At 49.3% G+C, this 19604-nt stretch overlaps 1 protein-coding gene across 6 annotated transcripts in view; it reads left to right on the top strand.

The window, feature by feature from the left end:
• CAMK2G (calcium/calmodulin dependent protein kinase II gamma) overlaps positions 1-19604 on the top strand; it is an 87204-nt gene that overhangs the window by 38506 nt on the left and 29094 nt on the right. For 5 of the 6 annotated variants that reach the window (XM_049646233.1, XM_049646231.1, XM_049646232.1 and 2 more), the window contains exons 4-11: positions 6011-6070; positions 13258-13312; positions 14187-14252; positions 17236-17308; positions 17455-17557; positions 17989-18072; positions 18519-18613; positions 19219-19341. In XM_049646233.1, coding sequence (XP_049502190.1) covers positions 6011-6070; positions 13258-13312; positions 14187-14252; positions 17236-17308; positions 17455-17557; positions 17989-18072; positions 18519-18613; positions 19219-19341 — 659 coding nt within the window. The remainder of the gene's footprint in view (positions 1-6010; positions 6071-13257; positions 13313-14186; positions 14253-17235; positions 17309-17454; positions 17558-17988; positions 18073-18518; positions 18614-19218; positions 19342-19604) is intronic. The other variant, XM_049646235.1, reaches the window with a different exon arrangement.

Raw genomic sequence — 19604 nt, 5'->3', positions numbered from 1 at the left:
CCCCCCCCCCCCCCCCCCCCCCCCGCTTGCTGCTGCCCTGGGAGGAGCTATTTTTAGGGGCTGCTTCCTGGGATGTTTTACTTGGGGCTGGTTACCATGAAGGAAATGTCACCAAAACAGTGGGCAAAGGCTGCAGGCACCCAGAGCCGTGCCGGGGGCATGGAGAACTCAGCGGCTGACCCTGTTCTGGCCCTGAGAGCATCCAGAGTGTCCAGAGGCAGAGCCCTGCCTTCTTGGACCTTGCTAGTGACCCCATGGGGATTTTCTCCACCCAAGCTGGTTTGGGAGACTTTTGCTATGGAACAACTTCTTGGTTCCTCTCTCCTTTCCCTCCTTAAAGCTTCTCTTATCTTACGACACAAAGGGCAAAGTAGGGCTTGGCTTTTTGTGTCACCTGGTTAAACCTGCTTGAGTTAGGACTGAAGAGAAAGGGAGAATACCAGATTAAGGGACAGAACCTTGGAGGTTCACATGAGCACATTTCAGGGCCATCCCACTGTACTCATAGCCCTCAGCTGGTCCCGGGTGTGTGAGTGTGAAGGAATTGGAAGCCATGACCCCTGCTCTTACATGGTGGATGGACTTTGCTCTTAATTGGAGACTCTTTGCACCTTTAGAGTGAGATTCAAACAGGAAGGGATGTGGCATCACAGTGTCAGGATGAGGTCAATGGGATTGTGACTTGGGATTCCCACTGGTCAGTGCCCAAGGCCAGGGACTGTTAATAAGCAGCTGGAAATGCGGATAATGACACCAGATCCCTCTGGTGCCCTTGTTTCTTCTCCTCCAGGTGATGCCCCAGAGGCCAGACGGAGGTCTCTGCTGCTTAGTAAGGAAGAGGAGGGCACTCAGGAGGGCAGCAAAAGGAGACATTCCACTTGAAGCATCTGAAATTGGGCTTTAGGAAACTGTAGGAATCTTCTCATCGTTCATGTTGGGATCATAGGCACAGACCCTTGAAATACCCTTTGAAAAGTCAAGGATGTCATTGGGATTGGAACTTGGAGAGTGTTCTCATAGCCAGAGTAGGGCTCTGTGTCCTTTCCATGATAGAGGGTTATGTATTTAGGTGGCAATAGGATCTTATGTGAAACTAGTGCCAGTGGGGTGCCTGGTTGGCTCAGTCGGTTAAACTTCCCACTTTGGCTCAGGTCATGATCTCACACGGTTTGTGAGTTCGAGCCCCACATCAGGCCCTGTGCTGACAGCTCAGAGCCTGGAGTCTACTTTGGATTCTGTGTCTCCCTCTCTCTCTGCCCCTCCCCAGCTCACACTCTGTCTTTGCCTCTCTCAAAAATAAATAAACGTTAAAAAAAATCTTTTTTTAAATTAGTGCTGGCACTTGTGGTTATAGAGAAAAGTCGCTAAATCAGTCATATCCCTACAGGGCCATGGAGGATCAATGGCCAGCCTTCCCTGGCCCCTGATCCTGTGATGGAAGGAAAGTGCATTTGGAGTAGGCTTCTCTTTTGGGTTTAGGGGAGAGGTGGTTCTAGAACTCTGCCTCCCCTTTGCCGTATGCTGTCTCCTCACTGCTTCCTCTTTTCTGTCTCGCTTGGCACTGACCCTCTGGTCACTCCTTGCTGCTCTTCCTGTGATGGGTACTTGGCCGGGACCAGCTCTGGACATACTTGGGCAAAAGGCAGGAGAGGCAGAGCCTCCAGGGATGCCTGTTTCTCGGGCCTGGCTCTGTCTGGAGGGGCTGTTGGGGAAGGCCCAAGCAGATCCCTGATAACAGCCACTTCTGCTTTCTGCTCCTGTTGCTACCTCTGCTATTGAGGGGGAGAACTTTGCAGAGAGATGTGGTTGGAGCTGGGCTGAAGGTCGGCAGGGGTGGGTCTCTCCATGGCAGCAGCACACAGGCAGGCAGGAAGTGGCCCTGTGCAAAAGCGGGAAGTGGCTGTTGTCAAACAGGAAGGGGGGGCTGGGCCACGTGAGGGGGCGGGGAATAGCCCGCTTGAAAGGTGGGTGGGAAGAGGGTCAGCCTTGGAAGGCCTAGGAACAGTGAGCTCCATGGTCAGTGGGAGGAGGGGTGTATCAAGGGAGAAGGCCACCTTTGTGACAAGAGCACCAGCTGGTGTGTTGTCACCTTAGGATGCCCAGCCAGGCCCTTGACCTGCCACTGTGGACCAAGTCAGTTCAGTGGCCTCACCTCCTTTGGGGTTGTGATACTGTGCGTTAGCCAGGACAGCCCTTGCAATTGGGAAAGATGCTCTACAAACCATATTTGTTCCTGAAATACCACAGCCTCTGCTAGGGTGGAGCCCTCTGCTTTTTCCCCAGACGTAGACCAGTCCTGGAGGGGACTACAGGCCAGGAGGTGTGTGGAGGAAAGAGACAGGAGACAATAGCAGAGAGGCCGGGGTACCGGCTGGCTGTGTATGGTGTGAGGAGGCAGAGAGAGAATGGTTGGCAAAAACCACATGGTTCATTGAGCAGAGCTTCTGCATGGCAGGACGCCACAGCCAACAAAGGTGAGGCTGAGGAAGAGGAGGGATCCTGCAGGCAGTGGCACTTCCTTAGGCTTTCCTCTCTCTGAGAAGCCCCTGTTGCTAACCTTTCACCTGCAGGCTGTAGACACAGGCGGGCCCCACCAAAACAGGAGGGAATACCTCGATGCCCAGGGGGGCTGCAACAGAGCTGAGTCAGAGGGCTCCGCTGGTGTGTTGTGGACTCTCTGGGTGCCCGAGCTGAGAGAGAATGGGTCCAACTCTCTCAGTGTCTCTGGTGATAGCCACGGCTGAGGTTCTCCATGTGCCAGGCACCGTGCCGAGCATTTACCTGATTACCTCATTTAATCTGCAGATATCACTGCCTCTGTTTTCTTTCTTTCTTTGTTTTAAGTTTATTCATCTACTGTTTTGAGAGGGAGAGTGTGAGCTGGGAAGGGGCAGAGAGAGAGGGAGAGAAAGAATCCCAAGCAGGCTCCACACTGGCAGTGTGTGGATGCAGAGCTGGAATTCACAAACCACGAGATCATGACCTGAGCCGACATTTAGACTCCGACACTTAACTGTCTGAGCCACCCAGGCGCCCCTGACTGCCTCTGTTTTAGAAGTGAGGACACTCTTTCCCAAGGTATCTATCTGGCTCCTTTTATCACCTCCATTAGGTCCTAATCAAATGTCATTTCCTTGCTGAGGCTTTCTGTGATCATCCTATTTAGATATGTACTATTCCCCTTCCCTGCTTTATTTTTCTACATTGCACTTGCCAAGACATTTAATGTGCCATCTAGTTCTTATTGTCTGTCCCTCCCCCAACCCAGCCCCACTAGAATATCACCTCTATCAAGGCAGGGATTTTTGTCCTGTTTTGTTCACTGCTGTATCAACAGCATTTAGAACAGTGCATGTCACATAGAAGGCCTCAGTAAATATTTTTTTGAATGCATGAATGAGGCTCAGATGAGTTTAATAGCTTACCTGATATAGCAGGGCTTGGACTCAACCCGGGGCTGTCTGGCTCCAGAACTGTTGTGTTCATGGATGGACTGCATGGCTAAGGATCAGAGCAAAGACGAAGGAGCAGCCTGGGGTTCAGAGAAGACATGGGGACTCAGCTTCTTGGAGACAGGGCTGAATTAAGTGGCTAACAAGGACCCTCTGGACGCTGGGAAGCTCCTTCAAGGAGCTGGAAGGATGAATCTGTGTCTCTCCTCCTTCTGAGTCACTGGTAAAGCCAGAGCACCCTTATTTTTAGTGCTGTTGCTCTTGTGGGACTGGAACCATTAGCCAGTAAGAGACTTATGGGAGGAGATAAACATTAATCTTACAGGCCTTCCCCTTAGCAGCCACCTCCGCATTGCAAGATGCTGTTCCTCTGCACCTGCCTGGGCAGCCATGCCCAAGGGTTGTGGGTTGGAGGGTGGTGAGGTAAGTGGTCAGAGAGAGGGAAGCTTTGGGGCTGGCTAGCTGGGTACTCCCATCCCAATTTCAGGGGCTGAGAGGAAGGTGGGGTAGCCCTGACATCCTTCCAGCCATATCTGGAAAAAGCAAGCCCCCTGCCAACTGGGCTGGGCTAGCACTACTTTCTCAACTAACTCTAGGGTCTGAAAGTCCCTGGGACTGATGGGTCCCAGGTGATGTGGGAGTGTGGGGTTACCTGTGGTTTTCTGGCTGCATCCCGGTTAGAGGTAATGCCAAACCTGAGGATAGGAAGGAGGGCCTGACCCAGATCTTTGGGCAGCTGGGATGGATTAGCCTGGGCAGCAGGAACTAATCTCTGCCTGTCCCCACCTCCTTTTTCCACAAAGCAGAGCTGTTGCTAGAGGGAAAGTTTAGGACAAAACTAGGGGTGATTGGTGAAACAACAATTAGGAATTCCTTTTAGTCTATAATCCCTGCATTATCACAGACTACATTATCTTGGCAGGCCTGGGTCTGAATCCTAGTTCCTCCCTTTCCAGATGTGTGATCTCGGGCAAGTTATTTAACTTCTCTGGGCTTCAGTGTCATTTTCTGTGAAATGGTGACCGTCATAGCACCTACCTGGTAGGATGGTTGTGGGAGTCATGGCAAGCTCTACAGAGGCTCTTTGCTATTAAGGTAGAGGTAGGGTGGGGAGAAGCCCTTACCAAGGGAGGCAGGAATTGTTTGGCAGATGGAGATGTGAAGTCACCTGCCTGGGCCTGGAGAAGTCGAGGTGAACTGAGCTATGCCCCCACAAAGCCTGGAGTTTTTACGGGTTGCTCTTACTTTTCTTTATCCTGTCATCATAGCATCATGCTGGAGAAAGGGCTCTAGGCTCAGACCACCTGCATCCACTGCCTGCGACCTTGAGCAGGTTCCCTCAACTTTTTAAGCCTCAGTTTCCTCATTTCTTCACTTGTAATAGAGTTAATCAGATCCTTTACTTCATAGGGGTTTGGTGGGGATGACATAAGATAATCTATGCCTCTGCCTGGCAAATAGTAAATCCTTAGTAAATAATGGTTGTTACTACTATTGATGCTATTGATAAACCCTTATGAAGCCTCTGTTATGGAAGGAACTCTAGGAAGCATCACTCAAAAAGATCCCACCCTTTAAAGAGCTTGTGACCAAAAGATGGTGGACATAATGTATGATGTGAACATTATAAGAAGTGCAGTGGAAGGTGGGGGGATGGTCAGGGGGAGGAGAAGTCCCATCTACTGAGAGGAACAGGGGAGACTTTGTGTAGGAGGGGACTGTCTGGCAGAATTCCAGCAGGTGGGGTGGAGAGGGCTTCTAGGCCACCTTGCTTTGCATAGTAACATCCTCTCTTTCTACTTCTTGGAGCTCTGCCTTCCTATGGAAGGAATTGACCAATGTTGCTTGCTTGCATCTGAGATCTCCTAGACTCTGGTCATTTCACCAAAGCAGAGTAACCCCAGTGCCTGAGTGTGAAGAGGTGAGAGCTCATAGCAGTGTATGGCCAAGCAGATCCTGGGGAGAAGCAGGATTACCGTAATATGGGCCTCATAATAGTGCCAGCCTCATGGAGTTGTTACGAGAATCAATTAAAAGCTGTTTCTGCCTGGTGTAGAAGTAAACTCTCAAGAAATGTTAGCTATGATTATTTTATCAAATCATTATCATCTTCATCATCATCTTGGTTGTCAGCAGCATTATGTTTCAGGGATGCTATGAAGATTCAATTAGAGAATATATGTAAAACTCCTAGCACAGTGCCTGGTCATATAGTAGGTGTTCAATAAAACTTAGCTATTATTAGTATTTCTATCAAGAAAGAAATTCTGGACACCCTGGCCCAGTGAAATCCCTGCTATAGTGAAAAGGGTACCAGAGTTTTAGTTGAAGACCTGGATTCAAATCCCAACTCCACCTCTCACTAACTTAAGGTGCTTTCCTAGAGCATTACTTCATTTGGAAAAAGTGGTCATAATACCTATCCCTGGGATTGCTGTGACTTGCTGCATTAATTCAGCAAATTGTAAAAAGTGCATAGTTGGAAGAGTGTGAATAGCAAGGTGGCCACAAAGAGAATGGATGGTTGATGGTTTTTGTTTCCTCTCTTCTGCTTTTAGATCACCAAAAACTAGAACGTGAGGCCCGGATATGCCGACTTTTGAAACATCCAAACATTGGTAAGTGCTTAGGGTATTTATCGGGCATGTTGTAGAAGGCAGGGAGAACAGAGGTGCACTGCTTTTGTGTATGAAACCACTTCTGCCCCTGGGCCTTTGCCTGGTGTAATTTTTTTGTCCAAGTGGGATAGCAACTGTGTCTTGCTAAGAATTCTGGGGCGTTCTAGTTTAGAGACCTGAGGGTCTCCATCCCTGCAGTGTTATTTCAGGGCTAGGATGTGAGGATTGGAACAGGTTTTGGACTCCCTTTCTTCCCTTTCTCCTTCCGTCTTTGGGCTGAGGTCCAGGATCCTCAGCGTGTGAGGCACTGGGCTAGTAGCCTGCCAGCATCCATCACCAGGGGCCTTCCACAGCCATCATAAAAGGGCCCGGATTTTGTTCCTGGACTTGAAAGAGTTTTGTTCCTGTTAACGGTGTCATGCACACTCTGGGGGTTTCCATGGTGCTCCCGTTTGTATTCCCCAGAGCCAGGAAAGCAAGCTGCCCACCCGCCTGGCTTCTCTGGAGAAGGGATGGCAGGGGCCACTCTCATGGGGAAGGAGAAAAAATTAAGAGGATTTCTCCCTGCTCCCACCCCAACTTGGGGGACAAGAGCACATTGTTGGTTGTTCTAAAGCCTGAGGAGGTTTGCCTGCCACAACCCACTCCCGCTCAGTTTTATATTGTTCAGCTGAAATAGCCTTTGCCAAAAGCGTTGGCCCTGATTTGGTGCTTCTTGCAGAGGGGACAGAAATTAGGCTGGCTGCAGCATCTGAGCAGAAACCCCAGTCTTGACTTGAGGCAGAGCAGGGAGCATCTCCTAGGTTTTCCCTGAAAGCCCTGAGTCATCACAAAGAACAACACGTGTTCCCTGCTCCTCAGGCATGGCCTAAATATCGGGGCTCCCACAGTGCCCCGGAGGCCTCCCCCTCTGCTCTGTTGGCGGCCGGGGCTGTGAGGTGACATGCCGAAGCTGGATGCTTCCTCCGGAGCTACCCAGCCTCTGGTTTCCCAGACCTCAGGCTGGAATGCTTAACGTGAGCCCTTACATGGGAGAGCCGAGGTCGTACTCCGGCCCAAGGGGGAGAGGAGCAGCTCTGAGGTAACCAGAACTCCAACCATGCAGGGCTTTACAGATCGCAATCGGCAGCTTGGATTACACCTGAAGCAGATTGGCAGAGCCGGTGCTCGACTCTGCTGGTGCAGTGTGCTCCATCGAGCCAACACCTCTCAGCTGATGGGTCCTGGGCTTGGAACTACTGGAGCTCCCTGGGTGAGCTCTCATGTTAGACCCTCACCTGAAAACAGCACAGTTGGGACCAATGTATCACCTTGGGTAGGAGAGAAGAGACAATGAGAGGAATAACTAGAACAGCAGTCGCAAATTCAGGCGTGTTTTGTTTGGCCAGCTCAGTGGTCTAAAAATATTTCATTATTTGCCAATATTTAAAAACGAGATTTTACATTTTGAAGAAAAAAAAAATTCTGTTTCCCAGTCTTTCGAATCAGACATTGTGGCTCTCCTGAGCCTCCATCTGCTCGGGCTGGGCAGCGGCTGTCCCTTGAGCCTGCTGGTCACCGTCGTTTGCCACTCTCTGGTACCTCATGTTTGCACTGATTGCCATAGGCTTTTGAGCTTGTGACCTCTAACCTAGAAGTTCCAGAACAGGAAGAAAAAGTGTGTTGGTAGCTAAAGCCATCCACAAACACAGAAGCATTTTGATGTTCCAGTCCCAGGTCTCAGGGTCTGAGGACAGCCACTTCCTTTCCTTATGCTACTTGTGACCAACTCATAGAGTAATGATGAACTGTTCTCATGTAGGGAGGAGAATATAGGGTGGGATAAAGGAGGCTGGAGGCGGAACCACCTCCTGGTTGACCTGGTTGACCCTAGAAGGGTTGAGGTAAGATGAAGACAATTGAGAAATGACCAAGGACAAAAATGGGATTCTAGCTGAAAACAGTCATACCCTTCTTTTTATGCATTTCTAGAAATGAAATATATACTTTTGACCTTTTAGACCTTACTTTGGTTTGGTAGCTCTTTCCTTTTTATCTACCTGCCCCCAGCTCTACCTGGAGACCGTCTGCCTCAGCCATCTGCTCTGTTAGGGGGCCAGCGAGACCCAACCCAGGAAAGGCATCCTCACTTCATCAGCATCTGATTGCCTAGAATTGTGCTTCGTGTCATTAATGTTCCCAGATCCTGAGGGATGTTGGTCTGAGGCCTTATTCTGGGGTCAAGAGCAGGGAGAGGGAAGGGTGAGTCAGGACGGTGTCCTGGGAGAGCTGGCTGGCCAGGCTCTCTGGCTTCCGGTGGGAACCAGGGCTGCTAGAGATGTGGTGGAACTGTGGATCCAGGAGGCGGGGGTTGCCATGGATCCTGATCTGGCTTGTGGCGGGAGAGGAGGCAGTTTTGTGCCCTAATTCACTATTCTTCTCCTCTCTTCGCTGCCCCCTCCTTCAGAGCTTTGGCCCTTTTGGCTCCAGCCTCTTTAACTCCATCCCGCAGGGATACAAGTGGACCAGCCCGAGAGTGGTGCAGAGTTGAGGATGCTGAGAACAGAGAGCACATGATCACCCTCTGGTTGCTGTCAGACTCGGAGACCCTTGAATTCAGAAGGATATTTGGTGCAAGGAGCCAGGCATCCCCAGTTTTCCTCCCTTATAGATATTCTATCCCAGAGGTTAAAAGCCTGCTGGAAGAATGAACCCTACTGTAAACTGTGGAGTCTGGGAGACGATGATGTGTCAGTATAGGCTCATCGATGATAACAAATGTGCCGTGCTGGTGGGAGATATTGACAGTAGGGGAGGCCATGAGTGTGTAGGGCAGTTGGTATGTGGATGCTCTCTGTACTTCCTACCCAGTTGTGCTGTGAACCCTAAACTGCTCAAAACAATAAAGTTTATTGATGAAAAAAAAAGCCTGTTGGTTATGAGGCATTAACTGCAGAACCTAAAACATCTTTGGAAGAGTGGCCAGAGGTGTGGAGTTGAGAGGAGGAGCCAGCAGCAGTACTGTCTAGTCTGAGTGGAATGTGTGCTACCTGTGATCTGCTTGCTCCCTGCTCTAAATTCCTCTAATGAATAGACTCTGTCTTCCTTCGTGCTGAGCTGCCCTGGGAGGTTCAATCACAGTCTAGGATTATGGTTTAAAGCAGCACTACTCAAACTTTCATGTGCTCATGAATCATCGAGGGATCGTGTTAAATTCAGATTCTGATTCAGGAGGTCTGGGGTGGACCTGAGCTTCCTCGTGTGTGTAGTCTCCAGGGTATGCCCACACTGCTGGTCTGTGAACCATATATGGAGAAGCAAAGTGTGTGGCTTTGGTATCATGTCTTCCAGGTTTGAATCTGGGATGTGTTGGTCTGTAGCTGTGACCTGCAGCGAATTATTTAGCCTGCCTGCACCTCCATTTTGTTATCTGTGCCTCTTCGTGGAGTTGTGAGAGGGCTCCGTGAGCAAAGGAGGCCTAGGAAATAAATGGAAGTGATGAAAATGGGGATTCTAGCCCCCAGAAGTGATCTTCCCTAAATCCTCAGCCCCAGTTCAGTTTGCAGATTATTTAAGCCAGGCTGCCATTTACCTTGGACCCAGGGCCATTTAGCTAACAGGAAGTGTGGCAAAAACAGGTGCAAAGAAAAAGAAGAAAACATTGCATCATGACCAAGCAGCTCCTAAATCTCTGCTCCAAGGGGGTTCTTGCCCACCTGCTCCTAGATGGGGAGGGCAGCCAGAGTCTCCCATCAGTCCCCTGGGAAGCAGGACCTCCTTCCCACTCTGCTGTTGCTGCAGACACTTTTAACAGTGACGCTTTATCCAAGCCAAGATTTGCTAGTTAAAATATGGCATGTTTTGGGGTGGTTTTTAAGGAATTGGAAATAGCCACAGCACTTGGGTTATGGCTTTGTGAGTGCTTGGAGGTACGAAACATCAAGTAAAGGTATTTAGGTGTTTGGGCTGTTTTTTCTTTCCGCAGTTTTTAAAAAGCAGTAATTAGGTTTATATCACTGAAATGCAGTAAATGCTTTATAGTCCTTTTCCAGGTCTTCCCGTCTGTGGACTTAGTCTAGCCCTCCTTGGCCTTCGACCATCTAATTACTGTGGAACGGGCTGGGTGATTATTTTATTCTGTAGCGTCCTTTACTTCTACTTCATAGCCCTTAACACAGTAGTGCTTAGTTACATATTTGTGTAAGTGCTGGTTTAACACCCGTCTTCCCCACTGGCCTGGAAGCTCTGCAGCAGCATGGCTGGGTTTCTCTTCCTCACAGCCATATCCATGGCCTGTTCAGCCATGCCCGTTTCAGGGGAGCAGGTCGGAATGGCTGGAGTTAGTGGGGACAGGTTGGAGCTCCTTAGCCTAAGAGGACAGAAAAAGTGACTCTCTTGCAGGCAATTCTACAATGTCAAGAATCTTGATGTCAGTTTGTTTTGGCTTCCAGTCTCAGTTCTGCCACTTAGTATGAGCTTGGATGAGTTCCTTTCGGAACCTCAGTCTTCTCGCCTGTCAAATGGGGGTAGTAAAAGTACCTTTCTTAGAGTTCAATAACATAACATATGTGAAGCACTTGCACAATGTCTAACACATAGAAACAGCCCAACTAAATATTAGCTGTTATAACTTGGATCGTTATTATCAAGATTCTGCTAGGGAGGCACTTAGAGTTGTGCAGTCAAGTTTTTCCCTCGTTCTCAGTTCTCCTAATTTTCTTTGCAAGAGAAAAAAAAGTATCTCGTTCAGGTATGGGGACTTGTGCACCTGTCCCTTCTTGTCTCAGTGGTACCTTGCTCTGGGGCACACATCAAAGCCATTCTCTGGGCTGGATTAATTTTCCATTACTGCTCTTCTCTTCTGATTCCCCTCCCCTGCTTCCTCCCACCTGGGCTCTGTGTGTGGCCTTCCTGGAGAAGAGCAAGCGCCAGTGCCTCCATATCTCAGCATGGGCATGGGTGCCTGTACTTTCTGCCCCATTCTCAGCCCTGCTGTGCTAGTCTAAGAGGCAGGCACAGGGGCCAGGGGCTGGGAGAGGCAGGGCCGGGTGGCAGGATTCCCCTGGGAGTGGTTGTTAACATTGTACCTGCTGTACTATTAGCTTACTGTCTTGCTACTGTCAGTCACCTCCCTAATGAAGCTGGTCTTTAGCTTCTGGGACAGCTGATTTCCAGGGGATTATTTGTATTACACACTTTAATGCTTTTTAATAGTGAATTTTTAATTAAATGGAAAGTCCTTTTGGAAGCAAGGGAGCAGCAGCTGCAGCAGGACTTTGTGTGCAGCCCCAACTTAGACCAGAGAAGCACAAGTGAGGAGGGGGCTGGCTGGGCTTTGGGGGAGCTCACTTGAGCACGCCTGGGTTGAATAGCGTGGGAGGGAAGAACGGGTCTGGCTGTAGCTCCTTCCTTCTGTCATCTGGGGGCCTAGAGAAGTATGAGCTTGTTTGCCCAAGTACAGGAGGGAACAGTTGGAGGAGGAGGGATCCTGGTAGTACCACCTGCCTTTGATCCCATTGGTAAATCACAGAGATACTGAGTTTGGGGTAGAACTTTGGGTAACCAGATCAGATCAAATAAAGTAGGCGATATGACAGTTGTTGGGCCCTGGATCTGGCTCTGGCAGGTCTGTGTCCTCATTTGTCAACTGAGAAGAACCACAGAGCTGTAGTAACGGCTAAGTGCCTATATTTTATGTTCTGGCTGATCTTGCTGTGGTGGGAGAGGATGTAGGGAAGCCCCTTGGCCCTGAGGAAACAGTCTGATACTGGAAGTGGAATCTGTCATTTGGGGTGGTTGGCAACATGGAGCCACCAAGGAAGAGACACAATGACTTCTGTGTATCCAAGATCTTCACTGGCTGGTTTGGTGTCAGGCCATTCCTAACGTGCTCTGTGAGTTGCTCCTGAAACCCCCGAGGATTGGCAAGGGTCAGACAGAGGTTCCCCATCAGGAGAGATCAGGTGAGGGAAGGGACGGGAGCAGCTGGGACATTCAGCCAAAGCATCTCCTTGTGTTTGCATTAGAGTGGTGCTCAGGGGTTGGCATTTAGGCCACAGGTGGCTTTGTGGGCAGAAGCTTGAAAAGGAGACCTCAGAAGACATTAGATTGGTTTTTTGCCCAGGAGCTCTGGAGGCGGGAAGTGGGAAGGGATTCTGCTTGCCAGCCTTTTCCTGCAGCGAGTGAGTTGCCCTAGTCTGCTCATTGCAGTGGCCTCCTGGACCCGTCTATGCTGCTGTCATAAGTGCGTTCGCGAGTAGTCTCTCTCACAGTCTCCATTGCTCTATTGCCTGGCTGTGTGGGCTACACTGCATCTCTTATGGGAAGCAGTGGTATAGACCAGTCTTTGGACTCAGAAAGAGCTGGATTTACATCTTGACCTATTATATCTTTGGCCTTTGGTAAGATACAACATCTCTGAGCCTCCAGCGTCCTCATCTGTAGAATGGGAGTGGTTGTCCAGAAGAATAAACTCCTCGGAGGCAGCTGCTATGTCCCTAAATCCCACCATCCAGCACAGAATCTGACACATAGTAGGCACTCAATAAATGCTTGTAGAAATACATAATGTATGCAAAGAGCCTAACCCAAGGCCTGGCATGTAATAAGCACTTTAATAAACAATTATTATTGTCATTGCCTGAGTTTGCATGTTGCCTCCCATGCTTACCATCCATTAGCCTCCTCCACGTGCCTTCCTGCTGGGCTCTACCTTTCCAGCTTTTCCCCTTGCCTTTAATTCCCGTTTTCCCATCTACTCCCGTAAAAGAGCTCTCGGGCTCGTCCATCTTGTCATTCTTTGTTCCTCTGCGGTCAGCATCCCCAGGTGGTCCTTGCTCTTGCTCTATGTTACACTGTCACGAATCATATCCCAGGACCACCTCCTCTGGGACTAGCACCTCTGGGAAGGTTCCTGCTTTTCTGTCTTATTTCTTAGCCACAAAGCTTCTATCTCTTGCCTATGTTTGAGGCAGTATGAGATGGCAGCCAGAGCACTGGACCTGAGGTCTGGTTGTTTCTCTGTTCTGTGGCTGTGTCACCTGGTCTTGGGGGGTGATGGGCATGTCGCCACTTCTTACTGCCACTCCTTCAGAAGACCGTCCAGTGAGGCTGACAGGCTGGGACAGGGGTGGGATTGCTGAAGAGGAGAGGAGTAGGTTTCCAAGGTTTCTCTCTGTTAATCTCTGTCCCCATCTCCTCTCTTGCAGTGCGCCTCCATGACAGTATTTCTGAAGAAGGGTTTCACTACCTCGTGTTTGACCTGTAAGTTCCACTTTCTGAGGGTGTGGGGGCCTTTCCCTCCAGCTGGCTCAAGATGAAGGCTTGGAAAAAGACCTAAACTGGGTCTTCAGCCTCTGCTGAGAGTCCCTCTCCTTTAGCCAAAAGAAAGGGTTTGAGTTTGAACTTCCTCTAGTAATGGGCAGGTTGCTCAGGGGACCTCATTGCTCACTCAGTATCTCCCCAGGGCTCTGAACCCCCGGATGGCATTACTCTTGCATTTCTGTTCAGCAGCACACCTTGTGCAAATGCTTTTTTCTTGTTTCTTGGTGTGTTGTCCTTAGTGGAGAAATAGAATACAGCTCTTCACATGACCTTAAAAATTCTCGGAAATTGAAGGTGGCTTTTATTAGTCATAAACTGGACTCCAATTGGTCTCTCCTCCACTTTGGTTGTGGTTTAATATCTTAAAAGTGGCTCTTTACCTCCTGGAAATGCCTCTCTGGTATTTTCAGGATTGGGTCTCTGTGTCCTTGGTCTCATTATTCTTCAACTTTAAGAATAGGTCTGTCCTTCTTGGGTAGCTGTGTATCTTAGTATTCATATTGGTCTCAAAGCTATGACTTTCTGAGTAGATTGATTATTTTCTCTTAGATCTCTGTATATTCTTCTTTGCCTGAGTGTTAACTAATCTGTAGGTTATAGAAACAAATGTGCTGGAGAAAAGGAGGGCCCACATTACCCCAAGGTGAAGCCCCATGTCATTGAAGGATCGAGCATGTTCTGGGCTCTCAGATGAAATGCGTGTAGAGTTTGGATTTCTTTAAAAGCTGTTCCTTGGTGTGACCTGTTACCTGTTGGATGCTGGTATTGGCCAACTGACCTACCCCCTTTGACTCTCTCTGTCTGTTGGTTGCAGTGTTACCGGCGGGGAGCTGTTTGAAGACATCGTGGCCAGAGAGTACTACAGTGAAGCTGATGCCAGGTGAGATGGGCGCCCTAGAGTTCAGTGTGAGCCTTGGCCACGTTAGGGGGAGCAGGCATTTTGCCTATTTGAATAGTCTTTGGGGAAGATCAGAAGAGCTCTTATCTGGACAGAGATTCTGTAAGCTGGACCTGGGTTGCATTTGATAGGTGATGTTAGAAGTTAAAAGTTCAATACTCCCAGATCTGTGTTTTTGCGAAGCATTTGCAAGTCTCCTTTATCCTTTCACTCTGGAAATACCTTTTCTTTGCACTACTGTGTACTTGCAAGTCTGCCCAAGGGCCCTCCCTACCCTGCTTCTTTCCTTTGACGAATTTTACTGTGTGCAAGGCATCCTGGGAATGATCCAGAGATGGCGGAAACATGGCTTGTGTTCTGAAGGAGTGTAAACATCTGGGCTAATAATCCAACCAGGAACCTTCTTGGCAGAGATTCCATCCTGGATCACTTAGTCTCTTGACCACCATGACCAGCCCTGATGTGGGGCTCCTCAGGCTGGAGGACTGTTCCTTGGTCATATCCCTCAGCCTTCACCCGCCCCCCCACGGAAGCCCACAAAGCTCTTAGGTGCTTGTGTGACCTGTATTTCCTGCCTTGGCTCCTCCCCCAGCCCTGAGATTTCTCTGAGGGTGATGTCCATACAACCTGGTTTTGATCTTCCTGCCTACAGTTTATCTGGCATTTGTGGCAGCTCTGGCTGCCTCTGGAGAGTGGGGGAGTGCAGCTTCCTCACAAATTTCTCAACCCTGAGAGGCCAGCGTTTGCTGATCAATTTCAGATGCTTCGGCCTCAGGGAAAAATTCTCAAGTGGGGAGATGAATTCCAGTGCCAGCAGGGGAGGACCAGACTCTGGGGCAGGAGGAGGCGGTGATAGCTCTGGGAGCCTGGCGGGGAGGAGGGAGAGCTGGCTAGGGGGAGGGGAGGGGTTGTGTGTGACTGTACCAGTGGGCTTGGCCTGGCTCTGCTGGGACACTTCGCACTTTTGCCATTTTTGGCCAGAAGGCTCTCCCTGCTAGCCTGGCTCTGTTCTAATTATACATTTCTGTGGAGACTCGCCTCTTCAGCTCAGTCTTGAAGTCTCTTTGGCCTACTCATGGGCTGTGTCCTGAAGGGAGGCCTGAGCCTCAGCCTCCAGGAGCCTGGTAAGACCCCTTGGCTCTTGTGGAAGCCCCAGAATCAGATTTTAGAGGAAGGAATAAGAAGTCCAGGACATCAGACCAGCACCCCCCGACACTCTGCAAGCCTGCTCCGCATACCTGGTAGTACCTCCCGGCTGGCTGGGGTCTCATTCTCTAGGCCAGTGATCCTCAACTTCAACACTACTGATGTTTGGGACCAGATAATTTTTTGTTGTGAGGGCCTCTCCTGTGCATTGTAGCATGTTAGAAGTATCCCTGGGCTCTACCCACTAGATGCCAGTAGCATCTCCCCCCGCTGAAAAGGGATTTACCCACACCTTAGAGGATGGCTTGTGAAAACCAGCAATGTCTCCAGACGTTACCAGATGTCCCCTGTGGGCAAAATCATCCCCCACTTTTCACCATTGCTCTAGATCACCAATGCTCTCTGTCAGGAGTTTGACTGCAAGTGTGGCAGGATATTTTGGAAGGTGGACAGCCTGATTCAAGAAATAGCAGTTGCAGTGCCTGGCTGGCTCCAGTGATAAAGCATGAGACTCTTGAGGTCTCAGGGTCATGTATTCAAGCCCCACGTTGAGTACGCCATGTTGGGCGTGGACCTTATTTAAAAAAAAAAGAAAAGAAAGAAAAGAAATAGTAGGTGAAGGTGACTCTGGGTTAGTTTGTTTTTTTTCTGTGGAAAATCATCACCAGAAATGTTCCTCAGTTGCCCTGTTTGGAACCTTCTTAAGCACATCGTTTCTTTTTTTTTTTTAATTTTACTTTTTTCATTTACATCCAAATTTGTTAGCATATAGTGCAACGATGATTTCATAAGTAGATTCCTTAATGCCCCTTACCCATTTAGCCCATCCCCCCTCCCACAACCCCTCCAGTAACCCTCTATTTGTTCTCCATATTTAAGAGTCTCTTCTGTTTTGTCCCCCTCCCTGTTTTTATATTATTTTTGCTTCCCTTCCCTTATGTTCATCTGTTTTGTGTCTTAAAGTCCTCATATGAGTGAAGTCATATGATATTTGTCTTTCTCTGACTAATTTCACTTAGCATAATGCCCACTAGTTCCATCCACGTGGTTGCAAATGGCAAGATTTCATTCTTTTTGATTGCTGAATAATACTCCATTGTATATGTATACCACATCTTCTTTATCCATTCATCCATCAATGGACATTTGAGCTCTTTTCATACTTTAGGTATTGTTGATAGTGCTGCTATAAACATTGGGGTGCAAGTGTCCCTTCGAAACAGCATACCTGTATCCCTTGGATAAATGCCCAGTAGTTAAGCACATCATTTCTTAAAGGTGTCTGCGTCCTGGGTTTTATCTTTATAGTCTGTGTGCTACCAAGCACAGTGCCTGTAGGTTGTCAATAAATGTTTAAATGAGTGAGTGTACCTCCAACAAAACAACTTAGGTATAGTTGTACTAGCTTTCCTAAGATGCCACCACAAGTCTCTTCTCCAAGAACAGAGTTTCTATAGGGGGAAAAAAGAAGGAAGGGATTGGATGGTCTCTCTTTCTCAGGAGTGTCCCCAATTTCCTGGAAATGGACTGGTTGTATTGGGCCTTTGCAGTCTAGGGAGGCCTGGTGGACTCTGTTCTGGTCTGTCCTCTGCCATTATCTAGTGGGAATCCCTGGACAAACCTGTTAATATGCCTGGACCTCAGTTTCTTCTGTAAAATAGGTTGAACTAGATGATGTCCAGAGTCCAAGGTTTTAGCTATTGTTCAGTGATTCCCTGTGAATCTGTAACCCAGACTTACATGCTTTAATCTGTAGTGTGTGGTCGTGGATGAGTAGTTTAACCCTGCACTGACATTTCTTTTCCTTGTGCTTTTACAGCCACTGTATACATCAGATCCTGGAGAGTGTTAACCACATCCACCAGCATGACATCGTCCACCGGGACCTGAAGGTACTACTTCCCAGGCTCCCCCTTTGCCTTCTGCTTGTGAAGCATAGGCGCCACCTGGTGCCAGGGTGTGGTACTGCGAGGACCCAAACAAGGCTTCCTCAGGGCCAGAGGGTGGGTGCCTCATAAGGTTTTTTTCCCTTATACAGCCTGAAAACCTGCTGCTGGCGAGTAAATGCAAGGGTGCCGCCGTCAAGCTGGCTGATTTTGGCCTAGCCATTGAAGTACAGGGAGAGCAGCAGGCTTGGTTTGGTAAGAGTGACCCTGTCTTCCTGGAATGTGGCCCCCGCCCTTCCTCCTCTTCCTGATCTGCTTTCCTCTTTCAGAACTAGAAGCCAGACCCTTAATGGTCCTGGTCTCCTCAGAGACTGGAGAAGGGGGAGGGTACAGAGCGTCCCCCTGGCCCTACATGACTCAGTACAGTGAGTCTAGCTGTTGTCAGCACAGCATTCTTGCTGCCTCTGGGGAGGAATGGGAGCTCCTGGTAGGCACACGGAGTTGCCCTCTGATTTTTATTCTGGGCACTACAAGAAACCCAGCCTGCCATCTCTTGCTGCCCACGTGCTGAGAGCTTATGTAGCAAAAGCAGCAGGAATGAGAAGGGACTTGGGGGAAATTGCTGATGTGGTTTTAATGAGAGAGAAAGTGGGTTCAGTGTGCCTCTGCCCTCTCTTCTGCTACAGGTTTTGCTGGCACCCCGGGTTACTTGTCCCCTGAGGTCTTGAGGAAAGATCCCTATGGAAAACCTGTGGATATCTGGGCCTGCGGTAAGCCCATTCCACACTCTCAGCTTTTTGATGTTAAGGGCCCTCAACTTCCAGTGATGGTGAGAAAGAGGCATCGCTATTCCTCGTGGGCCCCACAAGTGTCTGGTGTGTGTGAAATCACGGTGTTTGCTCTAGTGCCCCTGGGATGGCTGTTCTCATCACTCGCTCCTCCCCAAGTACTTCCTGGATTATACTGCATCCTTCCTGAAGAGGGATTTACCCACGCCTTAGAGGATGGCTTATGCCTAAAGAAATCCCTGATGTGGGCGGTGACACTGGGAGCGAAGGATAGCGGGAGGGGGCTAGTGGCACAGCATTATCGTCTGCCATCCACTTCCACCTCTGATATAACCTTGACTTTCTGCGTGGCTGAGCCCTGTGTGGCTTTTCTTGGTTCCTCAGTGAAGTAGGTGAGTGACCCCGATGACCTGTGTTCTGTCTCGTAGGGGTCATCCTGTATATCCTCCTGGTGGGATACCCTCCCTTCTGGGATGAGGATCAGCACAAGTTGTATCAGCAGATCAAGGCTGGGGCCTATGATGTAAGGACTGGTTTGTTCATGACCCTCGGGCTCTGTCCACAGGAGGGGACATGTTTAGTATGTCATGGGATATGGGGAGTGTCTGGGGACTTTGAGGACCCAAGGATGGGCATACAGGTCTCAATTCCTGCCACCCCCTATCCCAGGAACAACTTTTTTGCACAGCCTTTCTTGGTAGTTATAAAATTGAGGAGCGCATGGAAGCTCTTTGATCCGTTATTTGCAGAGAATGGCCTGAGAGGTGTGATGTGGTACATAACATAGGGACAAGAAGTGTCCACTGCAGTGCAGCCTTGGGCACATTGTTGAGCCACTGTTTCTTTCTAGTAAGGAGATGGGGTTGAACCAGGAGATGGGATTGCTGGAATCCCCTTCCCACTCTGATCTGATATCCTGGCATTCTAACCATGATTCTATCTTCCTCTCCTAGTGTTTAAGTTTTGACACAGGTGCTGGGATGCCCCAGGGCTTCTCCATCTCTCTGCCAGGGAGGTTTAGATAGCACAGAATATCCCATTTATAGGAGTTGGAACGAACACAGAGCCTCCCTTTCAGAGTGTGGGGCTCACAGATTTCATATGTCTCCTTTCCCTCTTCCTGCTTAGTTCCCATCACCAGAGTGGGACACGGTGACTCCTGAAGCCAAGAACTTAATCAACCAGATGCTGACCATAAACCCTGCGAAGCGCATCACAGCTGACCAGGCTCTCAAGCATCCATGGGTCTGCGTAAGTGTCTTCGCCTGGGGTGGAGGATCTCAGAGATGTCAGCCCTCAATGTGCCCTTAGTACTCTCCTCACCCTCCTTTTTATGAACAAAGAATAATTCTGGGCCCTGAGCAAAGACCCAGCAGAGAGGGAGGGCGACTGGGTGGGGCCCAGGAGGGATTCAAGGAGGCAGTGGCCTAATTGGCTTCAACCTGTCTCTCCCCCACTTACTTGTCAGGTGTGATTTCTGATCTTGAATGAACGCTTAGGTTGACCCTTGCAGA

This window comes from Panthera uncia, chromosome D2, assembly GCF_023721935.1.
Source record: "Panthera uncia isolate 11264 chromosome D2, Puncia_PCG_1.0, whole genome shotgun sequence".
In the NCBI taxonomy this organism is placed as follows: domain Eukaryota; kingdom Metazoa; phylum Chordata; class Mammalia; order Carnivora; family Felidae; genus Panthera; species Panthera uncia.
Note: the sequence above shows the minus strand (reverse complement) of the source record. Positions and strands in the feature narration are given on the sequence as shown.